This window comes from Protopterus annectens, chromosome 7.part0, assembly GCF_019279795.1.
Source record: "Protopterus annectens isolate FY-2018-M chromosome 7.part0, PAN1.0, whole genome shotgun sequence".
Lineage (NCBI taxonomy): Eukaryota > Metazoa > Chordata > Ceratodontiformes > Protopteridae > Protopterus > Protopterus annectens.
The window spans coordinates 1630839780-1630862779 of record NC_056739.1 but is presented as its reverse complement, the minus strand read 5'-3'; the positions used below and the strand labels follow the sequence as shown (position 1 = coordinate 1630862779).

At 39.5% G+C, this 23000-nt stretch overlaps 1 protein-coding gene across 1 annotated transcript in view; it reads left to right on the top strand.

The window, feature by feature from the left end:
- Positions 1–23000, top strand: part of BSN (bassoon presynaptic cytomatrix protein) — a 2988702-nt gene that overhangs the window by 2930368 nt on the left and 35334 nt on the right. Inside the window, exon 17 of the mRNA XM_044076415.1 lies at positions 18470–18516. Within this exon, the coding sequence (XP_043932350.1) occupies positions 18470–18516 (47 nt within the window). The remainder of the gene's footprint in view (positions 1–18469; positions 18517–23000) is intronic.

Sequence of the window (23000 nt, the reverse complement as noted above, 5' to 3'; positions counted from 1 at the left end):
TCAAAACCATAGCCAAGGATAACCATAAGGTTTCCTCTGCTAAATATGCAACATCAAAGATATAACTCAGATGTGTGCTGAATTAATTGTTGATGGTATTACACACACTGAAGCAGTGTAAATTGAAATCCAGTTAGCAGACATGCTTGGATAACAATTATCCCCCCACTAACCCATAAGCTTGCCACGACATGTCTTCAGCATCACCTTCAACCTCTCTATACAAAGAGCAAGTAATCATTGTTTTCTCCAATACAAGGAACACAGCCTCCATGGGACCAGATGGCATTATGGCATGCATTACTAATGTTCTTAACCAGCAAACTGCTGCACTAGGCACCCTATACAGTCATAGTCAGAGTGCTACCTTTATCCACACAGATTTGAAATCAGTTACCTATTTCCCCCTACGTAAGGGTGGATCAGCAACATACACAAGTACTTATAGTCCCTTAAGTTTCACAAGCCTCAATTGTAAGACAATGGAAGGGATTTTCATGGATGTCAGATACAAGAACAGAGTTGACATCCAAACACTACATCTGTTCCAGCATGGTTTCCTCAAGGGAAGGTTATGCATGCTAAAACTGTTGGTATCTAATAATGTGACCACAGACCACAGCATTGATTTTGTGTACATTGACTTGGCCAAGGCCTTCTACACAATCCCACATACATGTGACAGTGAGAATGTAAGCTAAGTGAATATCACCTGTTATGTTGAATGGTGGGTTGCCAACTAGCTCACAGACAAGCAACACTTATTCAAAGTGGGAGAGTTCACCTCTAGCAGTAGAACTATCACCCATGGTTTACCACAAGTGTCACTGCTGAGTCCATTCAAGTTTGCCATGTACATCTCTGAACTCCAGACCAAAACAGAGTGTCTGTGGCTACCTAAGTTTGTGGTTGAAGGAGACTTAGATGATGTCATTGTATCCCATAACAATGTGAGTGCTGTTCAAAAGGGGATTACACAGACCAATGACAACTCTGTGCTGTTAAATGACCATCATATAAATGCATCATTTCCTTTGTTATTAACAAAGTTCCGACTTATTATGCACAAACCTGAATACCCTAATAAATAATCATGTATTGAAAGACCTGGGAACACAAGTAGACTGCAACATGTGTCTACTGTGGTGAGGAAGGTTTTCTACACATTGTATCAGATTAGAAAAGCCACATCATATTGAGTTCTAATTCCCCTATAGTCATTCCCCCTTAGGCCTACTCCTGAATATAATGCTCCCTTGGCTATGTAGCATAACAGACACCTGCAGAAACTTGACAGACCTCAGTGATTTACAGTCAGGCTGTCAAACATGTCTAATACGGACAGACTGATGTAGCTGTCACTGTACTCAGTATGATATAGGCTGCTTTGAGTCGACTTATGTATGCCTTACAATGCTATCTCTGTCCCATTTGTGATGGAAATGATGCCCCTACATATGTCATTTAAGACTACAGTCAGCTGTTCAAGGGCCATCAGTGCAGACTTATTGATATATACACACATATATATATCATTACTAAGGGTTTTGCATCCAGGAAGAAAGAGGTCATTGTGTCCCTCTACTCTTTCCTCATTAGGCTAGTCATCGAGTATATTTGGCATGTACCTCACTAGACACCTGCAACAACTGGAGAGGCTGCAAAAGTACCTCACAAAAAGGATCCTAGGCCTTAAACACTTGTCCTATATGGACAAACTCAAAAAACTCCAACTATTCTTTGTCTCATATCACCTGCTTAGAGGCGGTCTCTGCTTGACTTACAAAGCCATGTCTGACCCAGCTTTGTTAGAAATGCTACATCTAAAGAAATCCCAATCCCTCCACACCACATGCTCCAGAGACCTCAACCTCATTACCACAATCAACAGAACATGCTGGAGGGACAGGTTCATAACCCAGAAACTGCCCATTCTTTGAAATAGACTTCCCATACATGTCAAGCAGAGCGCCTCACTTGTCCTCTTCAAGAGAAATCTTGATGAGTGGATGGGAAATAGAAAATTCACCCCGAGGATCACTCCAGTGGCTCTACTTGACAGAGGCACTGGGAACTAAGGTCTGGTGGCATGATGCCAGGGTAATCCTATGGGCTAGGCTTGTAAAGCCTCCAGGGCCATTAGCCTAGTGCACACCTATGAACATATGAATCTATACAAATGTACCCCAGTCTGCAGACTTGGCCAGGGTATCTGGAATGTTAATGAATCACCCCTAATCACATCTACAGGGTAGTAGTGGACAGAGTTGATTGCAGTAAATACTCTGGACAGTTTCATGTGATCCAGAACATGAGTGCCAGGCTCTTTCTGCCATATGATAATATATGTGACATGCAGTGCAGATAACAGAGCCACATAATGTGATTATATCTACATTACATACCTCTCAACTGTCCCTGATTTTAAAGAACATCCCTGATATTTCCTCGCAATTTGCCCTGTCCCTCCTAATTTTTCTGGTAAATCACTGAAGATTACAGACAGACAGTAATGCCAGATATTACAGTTTCACTGGTTCACATGTTCATAGGTTAATGCTAGGCTATCTGCCCAAATAGTGGGCCATTTATATCCTAGTGAATTATCCTATTTGCTGCTTACAAAATTGACGTGTCCCATTAGAGTTTTGATTCACCTGACCTTTTCCAAGATCTATATTTATATATTATTCTAGTGATGATTACTAGATCAAAGTATAGATAATTGGAGAGGACCCATATGTTGGGATAAAGCCTTAAGGAGCTGCCTCTGTCCATTAGTAGCACAGTGGTAGCCCTGGGGTAAATTTCCTACTTCCCAGCCATTGATCCAAGTTAAACTTGAATGTGGTCATGGACGAGATCTGTTTTATATGGATGGGGAGTCCATTCCAGAGACATGGTATCCTCTGTGAAGTATATCTATCCCTCCAAACTATTCTGTTATTGTTGTAGAAGAGGCTTAGGTCCCCATATTATGTATTTCTAATACTATTTGACTTGCAGATGTGAAGCGAGTCCATTAGTAATGGGTCAAAGGATGTTTTCTGTGCTAGACATGTCGCCTTTTAGCAGTGTGTAAGACACAGAATAATGCAGTGGGGCTTTATTGTGGATCATGTAGGACATATTTGTCTGGGCCTTGTATCCTTTTTGTAAGGTATCTCTGCAGGCATTCAAGTTGCTGCATGTGCCTGTACAAATACATGCCAAAAGGGGCATTATAGTCAATGGCTGGACTAATGAAGGCTGAGTATAATGGAAGACAGTAATAGCCCTGGATCTAGAAGCAATCTGCATGTTTATGAGCTGCACAATATAGAGGGACTTTCATACCATAAGGGCACATGCTGGTCAAAAGTTAGGCCATTGCCTGCATAAGATCCCAAATCCCAAACAACGGGGTCAATTGTTAGAGGTGTATTGTCAGTGTAGTAGTTCCCTGGGGAGTTAGTTTTCCAAAGTAGATGATAATGCATTTTTGGCATTTCTTTAGTCCATGAGTCTATCACTAAATCTTTGTTTGGGAAAAGCATTCTTGTAGGATGTCTAAGTCTTTTGAGGGTTTGATCCCTGCTCTTAGCTTGCAATTCTCTGCAAACCTAGTTAGCTAGAGCCCTTTGGTATTGGCTTTTACTTCTGGATCCAAGATGCAATTCCCACTAGTGGGTACTCTGTCTAGTTCTTCTAGGGTGTTTGTATTGATAATTCCAGATCAAGATTTTGGAAACACTTTTTTGTACCCACTTTTATTGTTGAGGTGGTTTGGAAGACCTTGGGCTTTAATATCTCCTTGGCTTCTTTTTGCAATAGGTTTACTTTCTGCCTAGACAGAGTGAGAGACAGTCTTTCCTCATTGTTGCACCTCTTCAGTGCTCATATTAGCTTCCCTCTGATCCCCTCCTCTACTGTTTTGCATTACACAGTGGGAAGCCAAACAACTTCTGCCAGCTACCCCATCTGATGTTCTTTATGGCCTCGTTCACTTCTGTTTCTGTTATGGCATCTCTTTCTTATTCTTTCACCCATTTTCTTTTTCATCCATATTCCTCTTCTCTCTCTTTCTTCCTGCCTTGCAATGACAGAGCTGTAAGTAAGCTAGTCCAGTATATCACCTTATCTTCTTACCTCTCTATCTCCTTTATAAGCATTACTTACCTTCATCTTTCCTCTTCTTTTTTTTCACTTTCCAGGTTATCTTTCATCTCTTCTTCTTATGACAACACAAAAATGCTTTTCACTTTATCATATCCTCCTTCTGTTCCATGATCTCACTCAGTTCTGTGTCACACTTTACGTTGTACCACTAATTTATATTCCCCTTTCTCTCACTCACTTTGGCCATGTGTAGCTGTTTTTCTAGCACTCCACATCACTGTATACTCCTAACTTATCCCACTTTTTTATTACATACCCATTCACTGTGACTTTTAACCTATCCCACCAGCTTTCTCCTATTTCTTCCTTCTATCTCTTTCTGGTTCTCTTATAATTCTTCTATGAGGTTTATCTTGCTCTCTTCTGACCATGGTTTCACCTCATCCCATCTCAGTTGCCCTTTCTCGTCCTGCTTGCTTTATCAGATACAGAAATATCTTGTCAAACATAACTGTATAATACAGCAAAGGAGTGAGAAATACAACTACCCTTGATTCATGTGAATAAGGAGGAGCCATAAAGTTTAATAAGATAGACAGGAGAAAGATCAGTTTAACATTACACTGAAGACAGCAAGAAAACAGAATGGGAATATTGACAGAGAAAAAATACATGGTAGAAATTAGATAACTCAGAGAGGTTTAAAATGAGAAGGGATGAGATGTGTACAGTTGGTCTGCGATTTAGTAGTAAATAAGAGGAAGAAGAGAAGTAGACTGCGATTTGGAGAGGACATCTGCAGATCTACAACACACTAGTATTAATAAGGAGTGAGCTGTGGAAATTGACTCGTGAACAAAATAGGATTATTGTACTAGAAGTGGCTAGTGGCTGTCAGGGAGACAGCCTTGTACTCATTAATGTGTTGGGGAGTAGGCTGAAACAGCTAGAACGAAGGTATAAACGGAGGAAGAGGGAGAACAGATGTGAAATCAATCGGGTGATAATGCGCACTGACTCTGACAAGATGTTTTCAGGTATAGATGGAGGTGAGTTTGAAATTTTGAAGGTTTTCTGTGAGTCTCAGTAGAAAAATTCTGTTACATATTTTGGAGACAGTCTGAGTAAAGTGCATCACTAGTTTTATTGTGTGTTTCAGTGAAAAGCAGAAGGAATTTGAGAGTATAACTGAAGGTGAAGAATTTTTTTTTATAAGGAAGAACATTTATCTGACTGGTATATATTCTGTGTTGTTTTAATTGAGAGAAGAAAAGGTAATTGAACAGTTTATTAATTATAATTTGTTTATCTAGCAGTTGGGTAATACACATTTATAACTTTGTAGCACTGGCACATACAAGTATTAAGCATAAAACTGGAAGTATAATACTGTGTCTGTTATAGCTAGGAATGCTCTTGTAGTGCATAGAATTAGCCATATGTATACTGCCGGTAACTGTATGATTTCATAATGACTAATCATAAGGTTACTATGTAATCAGATCTAACTGTACAAGTGATTAAATCACTAAAGCTATTGCATCTATTTCTTAAGGATGGAGTGATGAGGTGAGAATATTTTAGTAGAGGGCTGCAATCATATGTTTAACTAGACATATGCAGTGTATGCCACATCATACATTTTTTTAAATGTATTTACTTGTTGCATGGGGATGTGCATGAATTTATGTTTTCAGCAAACTGGTCATGGTTATAATTATATATTTTGCTATGTAGCTGTTCTTGGAATACCTGGTTGACTACATATCATTTCAGAAACTTTTTTATATTTATTTAATAGTAACATGCAGTGTCTGGGCTTTGGGGGGAACTTCACTTGCTTTTGGAAGAGGAGGTTACATTCTGGAAGATGGAATACAATCCAAAAATACTGGGTGCAAGTGTTTCTTTCTGCACAGTGTGGCAGTGGCAAATTTTGCACAGAAACTTGAACTTTGACCCTGTTATTTTATGAGTTTGCTGAAGTGTCCTCTTGGACAATCCATTTAACAATTCTGGAAAGTGCAAAACTGGTCTTTGCAAGACTAACCTACATCCATACTTCCTATATTACATAAATAAGCCTTTCCATTTTGAAGTGTCTGCACCAATCACAAGAAGTCTGCTGGTAGACTTGCTCTCTCATGCTGCCCACGGTGTGCCTTTTCCTAGCCTTGCAACATCAGGCCCCACATAGGAACGCTGGTGTCAACCTTTGTGTGTTCTACAGCAAAAAGTGCATCTATTGCCTTCCTTGCACCATTGAGCTGCCCAAAATATGTCTTTTGCAAACTGTTGAGAGGGGCTTACATCTTGTTATATAATGAACATTCATCTAAATATACTAACATGAATTCAAAACTTTATTACGAAATTGAAACTTCAAGATTACAGTAGAAGATCACAACCACTACTTGTGTTCTAGTGGATAAGAAATTTCCTACTGCAAATTTATAAATATTGCAGAACTCAGTAACACATGGAAGCAGCTTAGAACTGGCTTAAGATGGAAACTAATCTAATGTGATTCACACTAGAAAGAAAATACTTAATAAAGTACACCAGCTCCGTTAATCATTTAACAGATGCCATATTATGCCTCTGGTTTTATGCTTAGAACTTCAGTACATACTTCACATTTTTAGCACAGACAAATATTTGGTTCAGTAGTATACATTTTAAAACATTTAAACAGTTTTCAATATAAACCCTTCAAAAGCCATCAGATATCAATTTACCGTTCAAAGCTATATTGTCCATCCATTCATCCATCCTCAACCCCTTTTCCCATTTTGCACAAGGGGTCAGGGTGTCACATCTGCAGTGACAATCATCTCTAGCCAAGGTTTACACTGCTGGGTGGCTAGCCCTGCTGTGGTAATTCATTTGCACCACTCACTTGCTCACACACTCTCACCTACAGCCAATTTAGAGTGTCCAATACACCTACTGCATGTCTAAAGGTCTAGATAAGCTATCATATCTTAAAGCTATAGTGCAAGCTTACTCTTTTCCAAGAAAAAAGTGTTATCACCCACTAACATTGTCCTCAAGTAAGTGGGTGCCTTTCAGATGTTGAATGTCTAGGTGTAGTGCCAACATGCAAACCTGAAGAATGCTTGTTTGCTGTCACCCTAGGCACAGGTAAGAGTTCTTCAGTGTCTTTGGTTGGCATAAAGATGGGCTTCAGTATTTTTGATGTGTGCAAAAACCTGAATGCTTCTCCAGAATCCGCTATATTTTTCCAAGTTTCTGGGTACAAAACTAGTTTATTCCTGGTACATTATGTTCTACTTTTATTGACAAGCTTACTCGCAAACTAAGAGAGAGCAATAACCATGGGTGCCTTTTCCAATTCCAGGGAGTGTAACTGTGGTCTCCAGACACTGAATCTGAAAGTGAGAATGTGGGGGACACATTAATTCTGACACTGCAGCTTCCCCACATCGGGGAGTGCAGGAACTGAAGGACCACACCAAGAAACACTTAACAGGTATAACAGGGAGTTCCAGCATTTGCTGGTTTATTTCCTCTGAAGCACAACTTGTTTTTCAAAGTGTTGGGACTTGCAATAGCTGATATAACACTTTAGATAAGGGAGCATAACCACTATACAAGTCAGACTCCTTTCACATCCTCCTCATCCTCTTACCTGTAATGTAACTCACTAACCCCCACCCCTTTTGTTAAACTCCTTCACCCTCTACTACCCTTGTCTTCTATTTCTCAACTCTCACCCTCTTACCCCACTATACCTCGTATAAGACAGCGACTACGGTGGTGGTGCTGCAGTAGCGTTGTTGCCTCACAGTAATATGTTGTCCTGTTCGATTCTCAGCTAGAGCGTCTTCTGTGTGGAGACATGCGTGAATGGGCGTCCCTTCATTGAAGGTTGTGCATCAGGGCTGGCAACTCGGCACGTAAAACTCTACTGCCAATCATTAGCGGACCGGAGTTCCACTGTGGCGACCCCTAACAGGGAAAAGCCGAAAGATACAACAGTTTCTGTTGCAAATGCCAATAATATGGCTGTCTGTTTGCTTTATCAAATTTAAAATGCAGTTCTCCCTCTTTTGCAAAATGTTGTATACACTGTTGTATATTATTGCCTTTCAAATGTTAGTGTCTCCCCTGGCCTCCACTGAACATGGCTCCTGTGGCCAGTTGGACTTCCCAGTAAACAAAAGCAATAAATAAATAAATAAAAAATAAATACGTCCTGAGCACCTCTTAGTAATGCCAGGGATTAATTTACGACAATAACAGAAGTTTCATATCTTCAAATGCAGAATCTCTCAGCTTCTCATGGTCACAATAATTTGTGTCTGAGTCCACTTCATTTATTTATTTATTAACATATTTATTTTGCTTCCAAAGCTAGTAAATCTGTCAAATGTGGATCACAGTCTTCTTGAATTAATAATTTCTGCTTGTGACAAATTTGTCATTTGGGGGGGGGGGTAATTCTGTAACTGAACAAGTGCTATTATAGTCTTGTTTCCACAGTCTCACCTTTTATTATGTTCATCTCTTTCATTAATTAAATTCTACTGATTTTACACAGCCTTTTTGATAATGTACCTATATTTTCCATCATTCTGTCGCTTTCTGCATTTTAAATGTATTTCTGAGTAGTATCCCACATCATTACTGGAAGAAGAAAGAGTTATGCGCTATTTGATATTCAAAATTTATACTAATGAGATGTCGCGATTTTAAATTGGATGTTCATATTTCTCAAGGACCTTTGTTCCTATTTTCAGTGTCTATGAGTTGAGATGTATGCCAGACATATCAAACAGTTGGGAAGGTAACAGCAGTTCCTAATAAACAGGATCACAGGCATAAAATCCCAAAGCTACCAGAAAATACTAGACGTAATATAGTCATCTTATCTGTCATATAGGCTCCGCAGAGACCAATGTCTTGTCTTCTAAATAATCAGAGACTCAGTAGTCAAGGACCTCTTGTACCTTCACAAGTCAGACAGTCCCACAGACATCAAACCAGGGGATGTAAACCTATGAGGAGACATATTTGTTACGTAGCACCTCCCTCACCTCTGAAATAGACTCCCTCTGCAGATAAAGCAGTTTGACACACTGTCTTCCTTCAAATGGGACCTGGGTAATTGGATGGATATTCATAAATTCACCCTGAGTTTGACTAGCCTACACACCTTGAGAGTGGAGGTACAGTTAAGGATGGGAACTAGATAAGCGTAATGGTAACAACACTCAATAGCCAGCTGCTACCCTTTCTGGAATGCCATGTATGCCATTACTCCAGCTTACTTTTCAATAGTTGCATGTAATGTTTCAGTGTTCAGAGCATACATAAGCAGCCACTTTGAATGAGCACCGGGCAAAACCAGCAACATTTCCAATAACCGGAACTACACAGACTCAGACTATTCTTATATGTGTAAAGTCAAATTTAGTGGCGAGTGACTGTTTACTTGACATTCATTACTCATCTTTACTTTTTCTTCATATCCTGGTCCATGCCAGACCACCATATATATGAAATGTCTGAATTTTTCATTGTGGACATTCTAGGATGTGCTTGTTGAATCATTTTCAGCATAACAGAATACCATTGCGGATGAATTATGAGTCTAGACCCTTGGAGGGATTATGAGTCTAGATCATACCTCTCAAACTGGAAACATCAAAAATCTGGACAATGGCCCATGAAAAGTAGGTACAACTGGCCAAAAATCAGGACACTGATTAATATAATATTTGCATACATAATCATGTAGCCCTACCCACTCGAATGGAATTGTGGGATACCAACATGAAGATTAAAGTCACTAAATAATAATAAATAACTGGCAGACATTTGAATGTCAGACTTCATATCCCTCAGAAAATACATAATAATGCAAAACCTGTTATTCTAGCAACTATCTGAGTTTACAGGAGCAATATTTAAAATCTGTCCCTATATTTGGTCCTTTGTCACACCATTGTCTGAGAGACTGAGAGGTATGACTTCAGCTAAGAAGCTTGTGGCATTGTTAAAATGCTATCACACATAGCGTTATTTTGTGTAGCTAATATGGTTCATCATTATGTGTAATGGGTATCTGTTAAAAAATATAAACATTGGCGTCCAACCCTTTTGATATGGAACAGAAACGTTTTAAGACTCAAAATGAGGAACAGTCCTTATAATGAGACACAGTTAGAGGTGTGTTTCTTTGTCTCTTTTTGCACACAAGAAACAAACATAATAAATATAACAAAGATAAATTAATACTAAGCTAGGATAACAGAAAAAGTCAACCAGCATTACAAAAAGTTGTGACAACATGTCAAGCTTCAAGAGCTTCCACAATAAAACACCTGTATGCAATGTCGAAAGACTGTCATCTTTAAAGGTATACAGAACTGTATTTAGTGGGTAGGATACACATAGACAGTATGTACATAGACTTAAACATATAAAGTACAAATATAGCCAACACAGCAAAGAATAAATTGGCTTCCAACGATGCTTTTGATTACCCTTCTGATGCCTTGCAACAGAGATTAGGCTCAAACGTCTCGAACATTTTGAACCGATTGAAACACTGTTGCAGAAAGCATAAGGCTGTGCACTAAACCTCAACACACTAACTTCAAGAAGGATACTTGAAGCAGGTTTCCACCTGCAGAGCTATAAAATACAAAAAAAAATGCATTCTCTTTATACAGTGGGTAAATTTCACTTGCATTCTTGCAAAATTAGAATAGGTTAGTTACTGGTTTCACACCACTGCATGCTACTGTATTATCTTATTTATATATTAACATGTCACTTTTCACGTTATAAGCCATAAAAACTTACAATACCGGTTCTGCACTACTCAAACAATAAGAGTAAGATGGCATCTTCAAAGAGGCGTGGTGGCAGAGGTACAACACTGTATAACAATTTTGACTTAAGAAGCCACGCCTTATGCGAAAGAAGACAAGGTAACGGGATTTAGCTGGGAAACCATCTTAACAGATTGAAAGCCATTCCACACACAGCATTCCTGCAACCCCAACAAGCAAATATGCACAAACATGCTCACAGTCACAGCAAGGAGGAACAAATGTGCACCTGCAGCTCTGTTCTCAATTAACTCTTAGCATTTTAAGAACTCAGCATCTCCAACACATTTTCATAGTGGCTCTTAGTTGGACTGGCTGAGGTTGGTGCTTTACCAGCCAGTGCCGCATCTACAAATGCATCCACAGCAGCTGCCAGCAGGGTCACCACAAATAAGCAGACAAGCTTTCCCAAGTCATCCTTCTGTGCACCTGGACAAGCCAGTGTCTTCTTAAAGTGAGACTTGCCCAGTCCCATGGGCTGCCCACAAGTTTTTATTTATTTATTTATTTATTTATTTTTAATCTCCAGTATCTCTGAGAGTCAGAAAGGCAGTCAGGCACTGCCTCACAAAGCTGATGTAGTCATCACGCACACCCCTGTATCCTGGCAATGCATGGTGCTGTCAGCCATAAATGTAAAGGTGTACATATATATTAAAAAAATATTGGGAACTAAAGGGGCCACTCAGAAATTCATAGCACCCCATTATTTTGCCCTCAAAACCGGTAAATACAGAGAAATTCAATATGGTTGAGAGGTATGGTTTAGATCCCCAAAATGCATAATGCCTCTGAAACTATACCACTCTCTGGAATATTTGCATGTAGCCTTTGGCTCAGTTATTTTAGACCATACTTTTAGTACACAGTCATACAACTGTGACAGTATTACATTTGAGGCAGACCAGAATTTATGTAGTTCAATATGCTATTCAGCACTGCCCTTAACAGATAGCATCAGTACTTTATCAAGTATATCCAAGTCTCTTATGTTTTTTTTCTAACAGGTAACTTGATGCATGAGCATTTGCAAGATACTTATCTGATCTCAAAAACATAGTTGGTATCTGCTGGAACACAAATGCTAGCTGTGATTGATTTTATTTATTTATTTATGTGTTAATGTATGTATGCATGTATTTATTTTTGTTTTTATAACTGGATGCCTGGTTGAGTTTAGGCTCATTTTCAGTGGAGGCGCGGGGAAAAAAAATTCTAGAAACATGTGCCTAATAATAGCAAATAACAGGAAATGCTTAAATGATTACAATGCTACATAACATACATACAGAAAAAAGGATTTCAGTATTACATTATTTATTTACATTTGTTTACCGGGAAAGTCCGACTGGGGCCAGAAGCCCTTTTCAGCAGAGTCCCGGGGAGAAAAGCTCCACAGAAATATAAGCAATATACAATAATTAGATAGTACAATAGTATACATACAGTAAGATGTAGAATACATATCTTCTAGCTAATCTATACAAAGTAGTATTCAATACAGTTTTCTAGTAGATGTTGTTGTTTCTTTCAGCTTCTCCCGGTTAGGGGTCGCCACAGCGGAACTCCGGTCTGCTAATGATTGGCAGTTGATTTTTACGTGCTGAGTTGCCAGCCCTAACGCACAATCTTCAACGAAGGTATGCCCATTCACGCATGTCTCCACGCAGACGACGCTCTAGCTGAGAGTCGAACCTGTCAGCGTCTTACTGTGAGGCGACAATGCTACCGCAGTACCACCACCGCGGATATACAGGTTCAAAAAGAAAAACAGAAGCATTTTAGTGAAGATCGGTGTGAGAAAAAATAAAGTTAGTAGTATGTACATATTAAATAATACTTATGACCAAATAAGATTTCCTTTATATATATATTTACTTTTGAGTAGTAATAAACACTGAGGAGAGGGAGAAAATGCGATAAGGAGTGGACAGTGCATTGAGAGAGTTACAGATATCTTGTTAGTCAGGTTTGTCACAGGAGCAATGCCAGTTCTTGGATAGATGTTCAAATAGTAGTTGTTTGAAACTGGTAGATTCAGGTGTGTTATGGAAGGTGTGGGGTACAGAGTTCCATAATTTGGCTATTTGATTTGAGAATAGACTTTACTGTGAGTGTTGTTAGCTTTGTTTACTGTGGGAAAGTTTCTGTCTACAGATCTTAGACCTCATGGGCATGAGTAGGGAACAACAAGTTCCTTGAGGGATGGACAAGTCAGGATGGAAGATGATATTGTGTGAATTTAAGTTGGCAGAGATGAAGAAGGTTAGGTAGCTCGAGCCAATTTAATTTATGTAGAGCAATACAATGGTGGGTTTGGTGGGGAAGGTTGCCTGCAAAGCAGCCCATTTTGTTGTAGCAAGTTTCCAATTTGGTTGTCTGATTTTTTTAAGTTGGTAAAGTGGGAAAGCATATAGCAGCATAAACAGGAGGAAGGTTCTGGATATGGCTAGCCTGGTATTGTCAGTGAGGAATGACTTGCTTCTGTACAGTGAGCTAAGTTTGATGTGAACTTTCTTAATTGTGGTGGCTATGTGTTGGTCAAATCTGAGTTTGTTGTCAATTGTCACTCCAGGGAGTTTTGTATGCTCAGCTGATTGGATGACTGTGTTGTTTGCTGAGAGAATAGTGAAAGGAGGGGTGGTCAGTGATTGTTTGCTGCTGGTAAATAGCATTAACTGTGTCTTTTTGAGGTTGAGGATTAGTTGTGATTTATTTAGATATGTTTCTATATCATTAAAAGCTTGGGGGCTACTATTTGGAGGTCTGGTAAGATATCCGCTGAGCAGATTAAAGCTGAATCATCCGCATACTGAACTACTTTAGAGTGCATTGTGGATGAGGCTAGATCATTAGAGAAGATGGTAATAGAAGGAATGCAAAGATTGAAAATATGCTAATACACAATAACAGTCTAGGCAATGCAAAAATTGTATATATAAATTTGAAATATGGCTGTATGTAATTCTGCCAGCTGTGTTTAGTAGAGTTTGTGTTTCATAATCGCCTTCTCTAAAGCTTCACTTTCTAAATGTATGCACTTTACTCGTCTTTAGTTAAAAGCAACTTCATTTAACCACATTCTCCAATTAGACGAGCTGTAAAGTTTCCATTTGTTCCATACAAATAACTTTCTCATCAGCAGCTCACACCATTTTTATATGCTCCTTATGATTTCTCAGTTAAACATCAGTTTGATTGCAAAAGTAAGGTCTCTTAAGTTTCTGTTCATGTATCATGTCTATACTAATCTCACTGTTTGCTTTCAGAATTATTTCTTTGCGTGCTCTCTTCATTTATGCTATGAATGGGTTAACTTTTATAAGACTTAAGCTTTATACAGTGGCTAAAGGAAAGCTCTGCATTCAGTACTCAGTTCTTTATTCTTCAACAAAAGTGTTACACAAGAGCAGTCAGTATGAAGCTTCTTTTCAAGTTATTTTAGTTATGTGTGCTGCAGCTTTTTCTAGTACTGTCAGCTGTTTAACTTGTATATCTTGTGCATTGCATTTGCTGCAGACACTGATAATGGTTTATTTAAGGCATTTTTAAATACTGGGCTATTTATCAATATTAAAATTCTTTGTATGCATATATTTGTGAATTATTACTCATATACTCCTATCTTACAGCATATGCTGCACAGTTTGTCTTTAATTACTGTCTTGTGCTATTTTTTTCAGCCCAACTGCATACAAATCAGGCATGGATTTAGCAAGCTTTCCTGTACAAGACTCAAATTCATATATCTCTACTTTCCCATTAGTGTTAGGATTAAACTAGCTCTATAATAAGCTTACTGATTGTATGTATGTATTTTTACTGGGTATGGAAGGCATCAGGAGGTGTTTCATTAACCTGTAGGTTTTAGTTTCACAAGCACAAAGAAATCCCCTTGTTGTATAAATAAAAATAAAGTTGATCCATTCATTCATAGTAATTCTCCTATGAATGACATTTCACATGAGAGGCAGTCAATCTGCCTACATTTAAAATAAAGCCCTGGATATGACCAGATGACCTGGACTCACTTAGTAGCCAGGGCACTGAAAAGCCCACAGCAGGGTAGTGGGAGGGAGTGACCACTACCAACTTGGGATGAAGAGGGTGCCCTGACATGCTGCACCAGTAACCCCAAAGTGAATGTTGAGGAACTCTAGTAGACACTGAGTCAGGAAGCAGGTATCACAAGTAAGCCAAAAAGTCCTCCTTGGCATATGTGGAGGCATGCAAAACAAGACAGTACCTTCTCGATAATGGCACAGCATGTGTATTCTGTACCTGGTGCATAGACCAGCTGACTGGTTTGAGACGGAGAAGCCGCTGGACTGACCAAGAGGATATAAGGGAAACAAAGCCTATTTTTTATTTCATTTCTTATTCCTTGGGTTATTGGACATTGGATTTTTTAAGTCTTTGACACTACTGCTGATTAAATGGAATTGATTTAACATCTGTAATAAGAAAACTAACTTCAAACACATTAAATGATTTAACATCCTTAATAAAAAAAATCAAACCTGCAAGAGTTGAAAAACTTCAAGATGCAGTTTTGCAGAGCTAGCAGAGATGGGTCACATGAAGGAGCAGCATAAAACCAGCTAGGTATAGAAACTAATCTAATGTACTTCACAGCAATGTTTTATCTTAACAATGGATACCAGCTAGGTTAACCAGGAACCCCACTATTTGTCAGTGGCCCCTTGATTGATGCTCAGAATGTTATCACTCGAAGATTACCTGCACTTTGTAATGGCAGTTATACTTTAAGAAGAGGAATTTGGAATTTCAATCACTTTCCTCCTCTTCCCTGAGTCTGTATGATCTTAGAGTCAGTGTATAAATAGACAGACAGACAGGCAGGCAGTTCAGGGGTGTGGGGACTTGCTCCCACATTAAGCATCAGGGGTGCCTGTCAAATAATCATATTCTGATTAAATGAGACATGGTTATTCATAGTAAACCAAGATTAAACATTTATTTATCTATATATTTTTTTTTGATTTGTTTACTGGGAAAGTCTGACTGGGTACATCGCCCATTTTCAGTAGAGGCCTTGGGAGAAAAGTTGCAAAAATAGAAGATGTAAAAATATCACACCGTTTAAACAATACCTAAAGAAATATTGACAAAAATAATGGAATTCATTAAAATAGTATAAACAGAAAATATCAAAAAAGTCATAACATATACATTACAGAACATCACTGAAACAGGAAATTATCAATATAGATGAAACCGCATCCTTAAGCAGTAGAGAGTATCAAACATTTGGGAGCAAAAAAAAAAGTAATGTGATATGTATCTGTGTTATATGTGATATGTATCTGTATTATATGTGATATGCATCTATATTCATGCTGATATGCAAGCTAGTAAGGGATAATACTGCATGCATTTCTCATGGGAGGAGTGCAATAAATTCACTTTAATAAGACATAAAAAGCCAGTTGTGAAGAGATGGTTTAGTAAGTAAGAAAATGAAATCTTGAGTAGTTGGGCATTTTTATCCCAGAGATTCGGAACATTGTTATTAGTAGTAGTATTGCTTGCAACCAGAATACTCAGCATTCCTTATGTAAAAGTTGTGAGACTCATAGGTGATATTATTTAAAACTTAGGGGTGCTTTGGGCAAACCCCCCTGCATGGTGGCTGTGAAGGGAACTGTCAGCAAAAATTTATTTATTTTTTTATCTTTGTGCCGTCTGTAGTAAATAAACTAACAATATTGCTCAGGCTGCTGTCCATGATAATTCAGACAGTGCTCAACAACATATTGAGTATCTCTCAATAATTATTGTTTATCTGGCCTGTCTATGGTAACGCCTAATACAAATATATGAATGCAACTGGAAATGACCTGGAGTGGATCAGTCCATTAACTCCTATATCAAAAAAAAAATACATAAATGAATGACTGAATAAACAAATGAACAAATAATAAATTAGTAATACTAAACAAGAGAACCACAACGCAGCATAGCACAAGCAATATACTTTGATTAGTGCTATGCTACGCAGCATAGCACAAGCAGTATACTTTGATTAGTGGTGCACTCCAATCTGACAGTAATATAAAGATATCAGAGAGTATGATACCCTTCATGTCATACTTGCAGTACTGTGTCTCATCAAGTATTAAACAGGCTTCCTGTTCCATGCACCACTGTTTACCCAGAGTGTTGATATAGCTACTGTTTTCTGAACTGCTAACATGAGTACTTAAACAGAATATTTTAGATGAATCTTAGAAACAGCATGTCCCCAAATCTTCCCAAACTAAGCAGTAGTCAATCTGAATATGAAAGGAAAGTCATCACAACTTAATACAGTTGTAACTTTCTATCTAAAATGCAATTAGCTATGAAAGCAATATGATCTCTTCAAATTGCTTTTTATCTCAAAGTTTAAATATGATCTCTCTTTGTTGCTCTTTGCTGTCCTCAACATACAAAAATACTTCAGATCACAATGCTCCAGTGTTTCCCCATATGGTGGTTTAAAAGTAAAGCTCTTACTACTCCCCAGGCAGCTTGACTTCAGTTAAAAGCTCAGGCACTGGAAGGACAGGGGTGCAGTGTATGGGAGTGAGTGGCCAACACCAGCTCGTCCATTCTTGGGGGAGGGATCAGTCTGGTTTGCTGCACTGCCAACCTTACCTGCAGTGTTGAGTGACTGCATTCTGCTTATAGGTCAGTGTGATGAGGTGTCACACATAAGTCAGAAGGTATACACATATGTATAACAGCATGCATGGAATCTGCTAGAATAGCAGTATAAGTGGAAATCATAATCTACCACCGGGAAGAGTTGAATACATGGGAGAGATGATCCATATGAAGAAGGGATTACTTATTTTCTAACACCTTACTGTTACTTCCTGGAGTTCAAATGGGCTCATAACACTCTTACGCCAAGAAGTGGAATGAATATGTGTAGTGCTGTCACCCTGGTCAGTGAATGAATAGGTCTGGCTTTTGCCCGGATAGAAGGAATAAATAAGCCAAATGGGTGGAGGAAGAGGTGCCTGATGGTAGTTGTACAGGGGCAAAAAATAAAATGCTTCAGATGTGAGCATCATCTGTACCGTTTACACCATTCTATATGTAAATGTTTTGGTACACTTGTCTTTTCTTTCCAAATGAACATTTCTAGCTGTTTTATTATCCCACTTATTTATCTGATTACATTCCTTTTGCACAGCACAACCCCCTCCCATATTGTGCAGTCTGTCTTTTTTATATTTCACTACCTCTTAGTCTCAAATTAATTTATTGTTCATAAGCTCTCTCTTAAGAAAATGTTTTTGTACTTTTGTAATCCAACCAATTCCAAAATAACTGTATTCTTATGAACGCCTTACGTACCAACAAATGTAAGTTATGTTTATTCTCTAATATAACTACTCTCTTTTATAGTCCTTTGTTTTGTAACTCTCGTATACCTGTATCAGTTTACAAGTCATATTAATTCTGTATTCTTTGTATCTGGATTTCCTATATTACAGAAGCAGATGGTGACGGTGGTTCTATTTCTGTGGATGAGATCAGAGAGGTAATTAAACAACTGTGCTGTATAAGACTGCAGCAGTGCATGAAAGACTAGAATAGTACCTCTGGATTTGCAAATTGTGGTAGTAGTCCCCCCTTTCAGAAAGGGGGATAAGAGGGTGAACTCCAGTCATAGCAAGATCATAGTCCTTGGCCTTCCTGGAAAAGGGTATGCAAGAGTTCTAGAAAGGAAACTCTATCCATTTGTTGGGCCTCTGGTTAAGGAAGAGTAATGTTGATTCTGTCCTAACCATGGAAAATAAATGAATTCTTCGTCCTTGAACAGATAGTGGAGAAGTCATGGGAGTCGGTCAGTAATGTCTACATGTGTTCTTTGGACCTTGAGGAGGCATATGACCATATACTGCTGAATATCTTGAGAGTTGTGCCACAACAGTTCAGTGTCCCAGGGCTACAATTGGTCCCTAAATTTCAGAAGTAACAGTTGTCTCTCCATTCTTGATATTAAGTCAGATATGCTCAGGATGGTGTAGGACTCTAACAGGGGAGAGTCTTTTCTCGGGTCTATGTTAAATCATCAAACGCTTAAAAAAAGCAAACAATGATTTATCAAACCCTGGAGGACAAGCATTTTCGGCAAACTGACTTCTTCAGATCTGATGGCGCTTGTCCTCTTAACAGTTATTTTGTGATTTTGTGATGTTGATCTGTTTGTTAGATGCATTTTTGCTATAGATTTTGGCTTTGGAGGCTTCTCCTATCTCCGTGGCTAAACAGTGATTTTATCATTACTCATTAACCTCAGAATTTGGAAGGTTAGCTAAGGATTTGCTACATTAGACAACGTGGATAAAAGATACTTAAACATATGAGTTAAGCAGTTTAAGGCCCTGAAAGTTAAGGTAGAAGTAATATATATTATATCTGCCAAATGTGTTTAATGCTCTGACGCCCTTATTGTTAGGGACAAAGTCAGAGAAAGAAAAGGTTCTAGTATCTCCCTAGCTCTCTCTGCATCTAAAGATATAATAACAGAGTCAGAAATGGGGTTATTAAAAAGGTACTTAAGGGTATTTAGAACCATATAGAACCTGTTAGGCTGCTTGGGAGCAGGAGGTTGGTGATCTGGTGACATACATGCAGCAGAGAATGTATCCTTCTAAGCTCCCAAAACTGGTGGGATAGCCACAGGCTTAGGCGAGACCATATTGTAATGTTTGCAATACCTCTCGTGAGAATCACACACGTCTTTGTCTTTCCACTTGAACAATTCTTTCATTTTTGAAATGGTGTCACCAAAGGAAATTTCCTCATTCAGGGAATCCAACAAAAGAGTATCCACTGTCTCAACATGACAAGCTGTTAGGAATGAAGCATTATCCAGTTCTTCATGATCAGATACAGATCAGATTTCTTCTTCAGAAGATTAGGGAACTCTTTTCCTCTTAATAGGAGTGGAAGAGGAAGAAGCTGAAAAAAAACTAAAAAGATGGAAAGGCTTTGAGTAAAGTTAAACCAGTCTTCCTGACTCCCCTTTGGAGAAGATGGGATAGGAGGACAGGACAAATGCTTTGGATCTGAGTGCACTTTCTAGGAGTATCCAGAAGAATGATGTTCAGGGATGAAGGCATAGGTCTGACCTCCATTACTGAGCTGATGATATATTCCCTCACCAGCACCTGATGTAGGCATCCTTCACCTTCAAACTGGATAATTTGTGGTTCTGCTTTCCCAGAGGTCTTCAGATGAACACTCTTTTTGGACATGTGAGGGTCAAGGGCCATGGTGGCCACCAAAGGGAACATGCTATACATCATGGGAGAAGCAGACACTTGCACCACACCACACTCATCACATAGTCCCACTAAACCTATACCACCAAAATCCACACACAGAAACACAAAAACATTCACGGAGGCACTCAATAATAATCTGCTCAAGCAACAGAGACCTCCAAAGCAGAAGCACAAGCAACCTCCACCCTCCAACACAACCCAAATGACACACAGCCCACAGACTCAGTGTGCTAATAAACCACAGCCCATAAGGCAAAACAATGTACCAAACACATTAGTCATAGGTGACTCTTTCATCAGACACACTGATGTCCCACTCACCAGGCTAAACAAGGAGAAGGTTACTGTCAGCTGCCTGTTGGGTGCCAGGATCCGCCACATAACCCACGCACTCAGGTCACTCAACAACAAGTACAAATATGACTCTGTCATTGTCCATGTTGGTGTGAATGACCTGAGACATATCTGCCTGGACTACATGAAAAGAGACATGGAAGAGCTCTCCGATCTTGTAGCCCAGTCAGGTATGACCCTAGCCCTGAGTAGCATTCTGCCATTGCCCAGAATGATACCGCAGTACAAGGACAAAATGACTGACTTCAACAATTGTCTAAGCTTCTAGTGTCATTCTAAGGGGATCCAGCTTCTGTCTGCCTGGGACGACATGGTCGATAGACCACGATGCTTTTCCAGAGACAGCCTGCACCTGTCACCCCTGGGATTCCGGATACTGGCTAAGGGTCTTGCTGCCCCTATAGTGCCTTTTTTAGGCAAGGATCAAATGGCAAATTCACCACCATAACAGGAACAGGCAAGCAAAAACTGAGGGTAATGCTACTCAATGCTAGAAGTCTAAATCTCAAAATGCACTCACTCGAGGCACTCTTAAAATGGAGAACATTGATATCTGTGCAGTGACAGAGACCTGGTTCAAGGCTCTAGAGAGCACCCCTGCAAAACCAGGCTATAACTCATACTACACTTTTCGGCCATCTAACCTGGACCAGAACACTAAAGGCAGAGGTGCGTCCATATTCATTAAGGATATCCACACCTCCAGGCTAGTTGTGCAGCATAATGCATCTGAGGTTATCCAAGTGCATCTAACTCTGGGCAAAACTGCAATCCAAATTGTAGCTTGCTACAGATCCCCCACCATGCCCCATGATTTCCACTCCTCTTTTCGTGATATACAGGAAAATATTAGGGTTTAATGAAACACTCTAATAATGGATGATTTTAACTACCCCACCTTTAACTGGGAAACTACTCACGTACCAACTCCTTCGCTCAACTCAAAATTCATAAATTCCAATGCCCTGGATCAACTTATCCACACCCCCACCAGGGGCAATAATATCCTAGACCTAGTCTTTACCAATATGAGTGACCGGAGTGCCACACCTGAAGTCAACTCCTCATTGGTCAGATCCGACCATAAGCTAATCACCCTAGATATCCGCATCCCACCCCCACCCACCATTAAGGAAACCAAGGTAAAAAAATTCTCCAAAGCCAACTTCATGCTTCTTAAGACAGAAGTGGCAAACTTCATGACATCCATGCAGATGGACAATACAGTTACGTCTACTGAATCCTATACAAATGCACTCTTTAAGCACTTGCATGAGTGCATGGATCATGCTATCCCAAACAGAACCAAGACACTATCCTCCAAAAAAGGGAAGCCAATCTGCTGGTCCCTTGCCATAAACAAACTCTACAACAGAAGGAAGAAACTGTTGCAAAAGAGAGTAAAATGCCATGAGTGGAGGAGCTCCCTGGTCAACCTCAGAAAGAAGCTGAGATCCCTTATAAGATCTTCCAAAGCTAGCTATGAAAACAAAATCACCACTGATTCTAAGGGTAACCACAAAGCATTCTATAGCTATGTCAAGAATCTCAATGGCAACACCCACATCTGCTCTGAGTTACAGCACAACGGCATGAAAATTACAGAACCAACTGATATTGCCAACATCCTGGCAGATAGATTCAGTGCTAACTTTACCCCCCTCTCACCCGCTAAAGGGCCCATATCTATACAGGAAGAATGCAGAGTCCCTGTAATCACATCTATGCAGGTAAAAGCTGCACTCTCTAAAACCAAAAACGCAGCATCCATGGGACCAGACAACATCCCAGGCTGTGTTTTACACGAACATCAAAATGAACTGGCTCCCCACCTAAGCACCATGTTCAATGTGGGTCTCTAAGCATAGTCTCACATCAGGTTTTGTGCCTACTGAATGGTGCACAGCAACAGTTATCCCACTTCACAAAGGGAGAGCCACCACTGATCCTGGGAACTATTGGCCTATTAGCCTGACGAGCCTGGTCTGCAAGGCCATGGAACGTATAATCATGGAACTCATAAACAAAGACATTGGTAACCTCCAAACATTGGACCCCACCCAGTTCAGGTATGTGAAAGGCAGATCATGCCTCCTGAACCTGATTGACTTCTTTGAGTCAGTCACCAAAGCCATAGACGAGGGTCACACAGCCTATCTTGACCTCGCCAAGGCTTTCAACACCATCCCCCATTCTGGAATTATAGCTAAACTCACTAAACTAGGTATAAATCCCTACATCACAAGATGGGTTGCCAACTGGCTCACTGACAAAACCCACACAGTAAAAGTTGCAGATTCCAAATCTGACTTCAAACCAGTGACAAGTGGAGTGCCACAGGGTTCAGTCCTGGGACCTGTCCTGTTTGGTATCTACT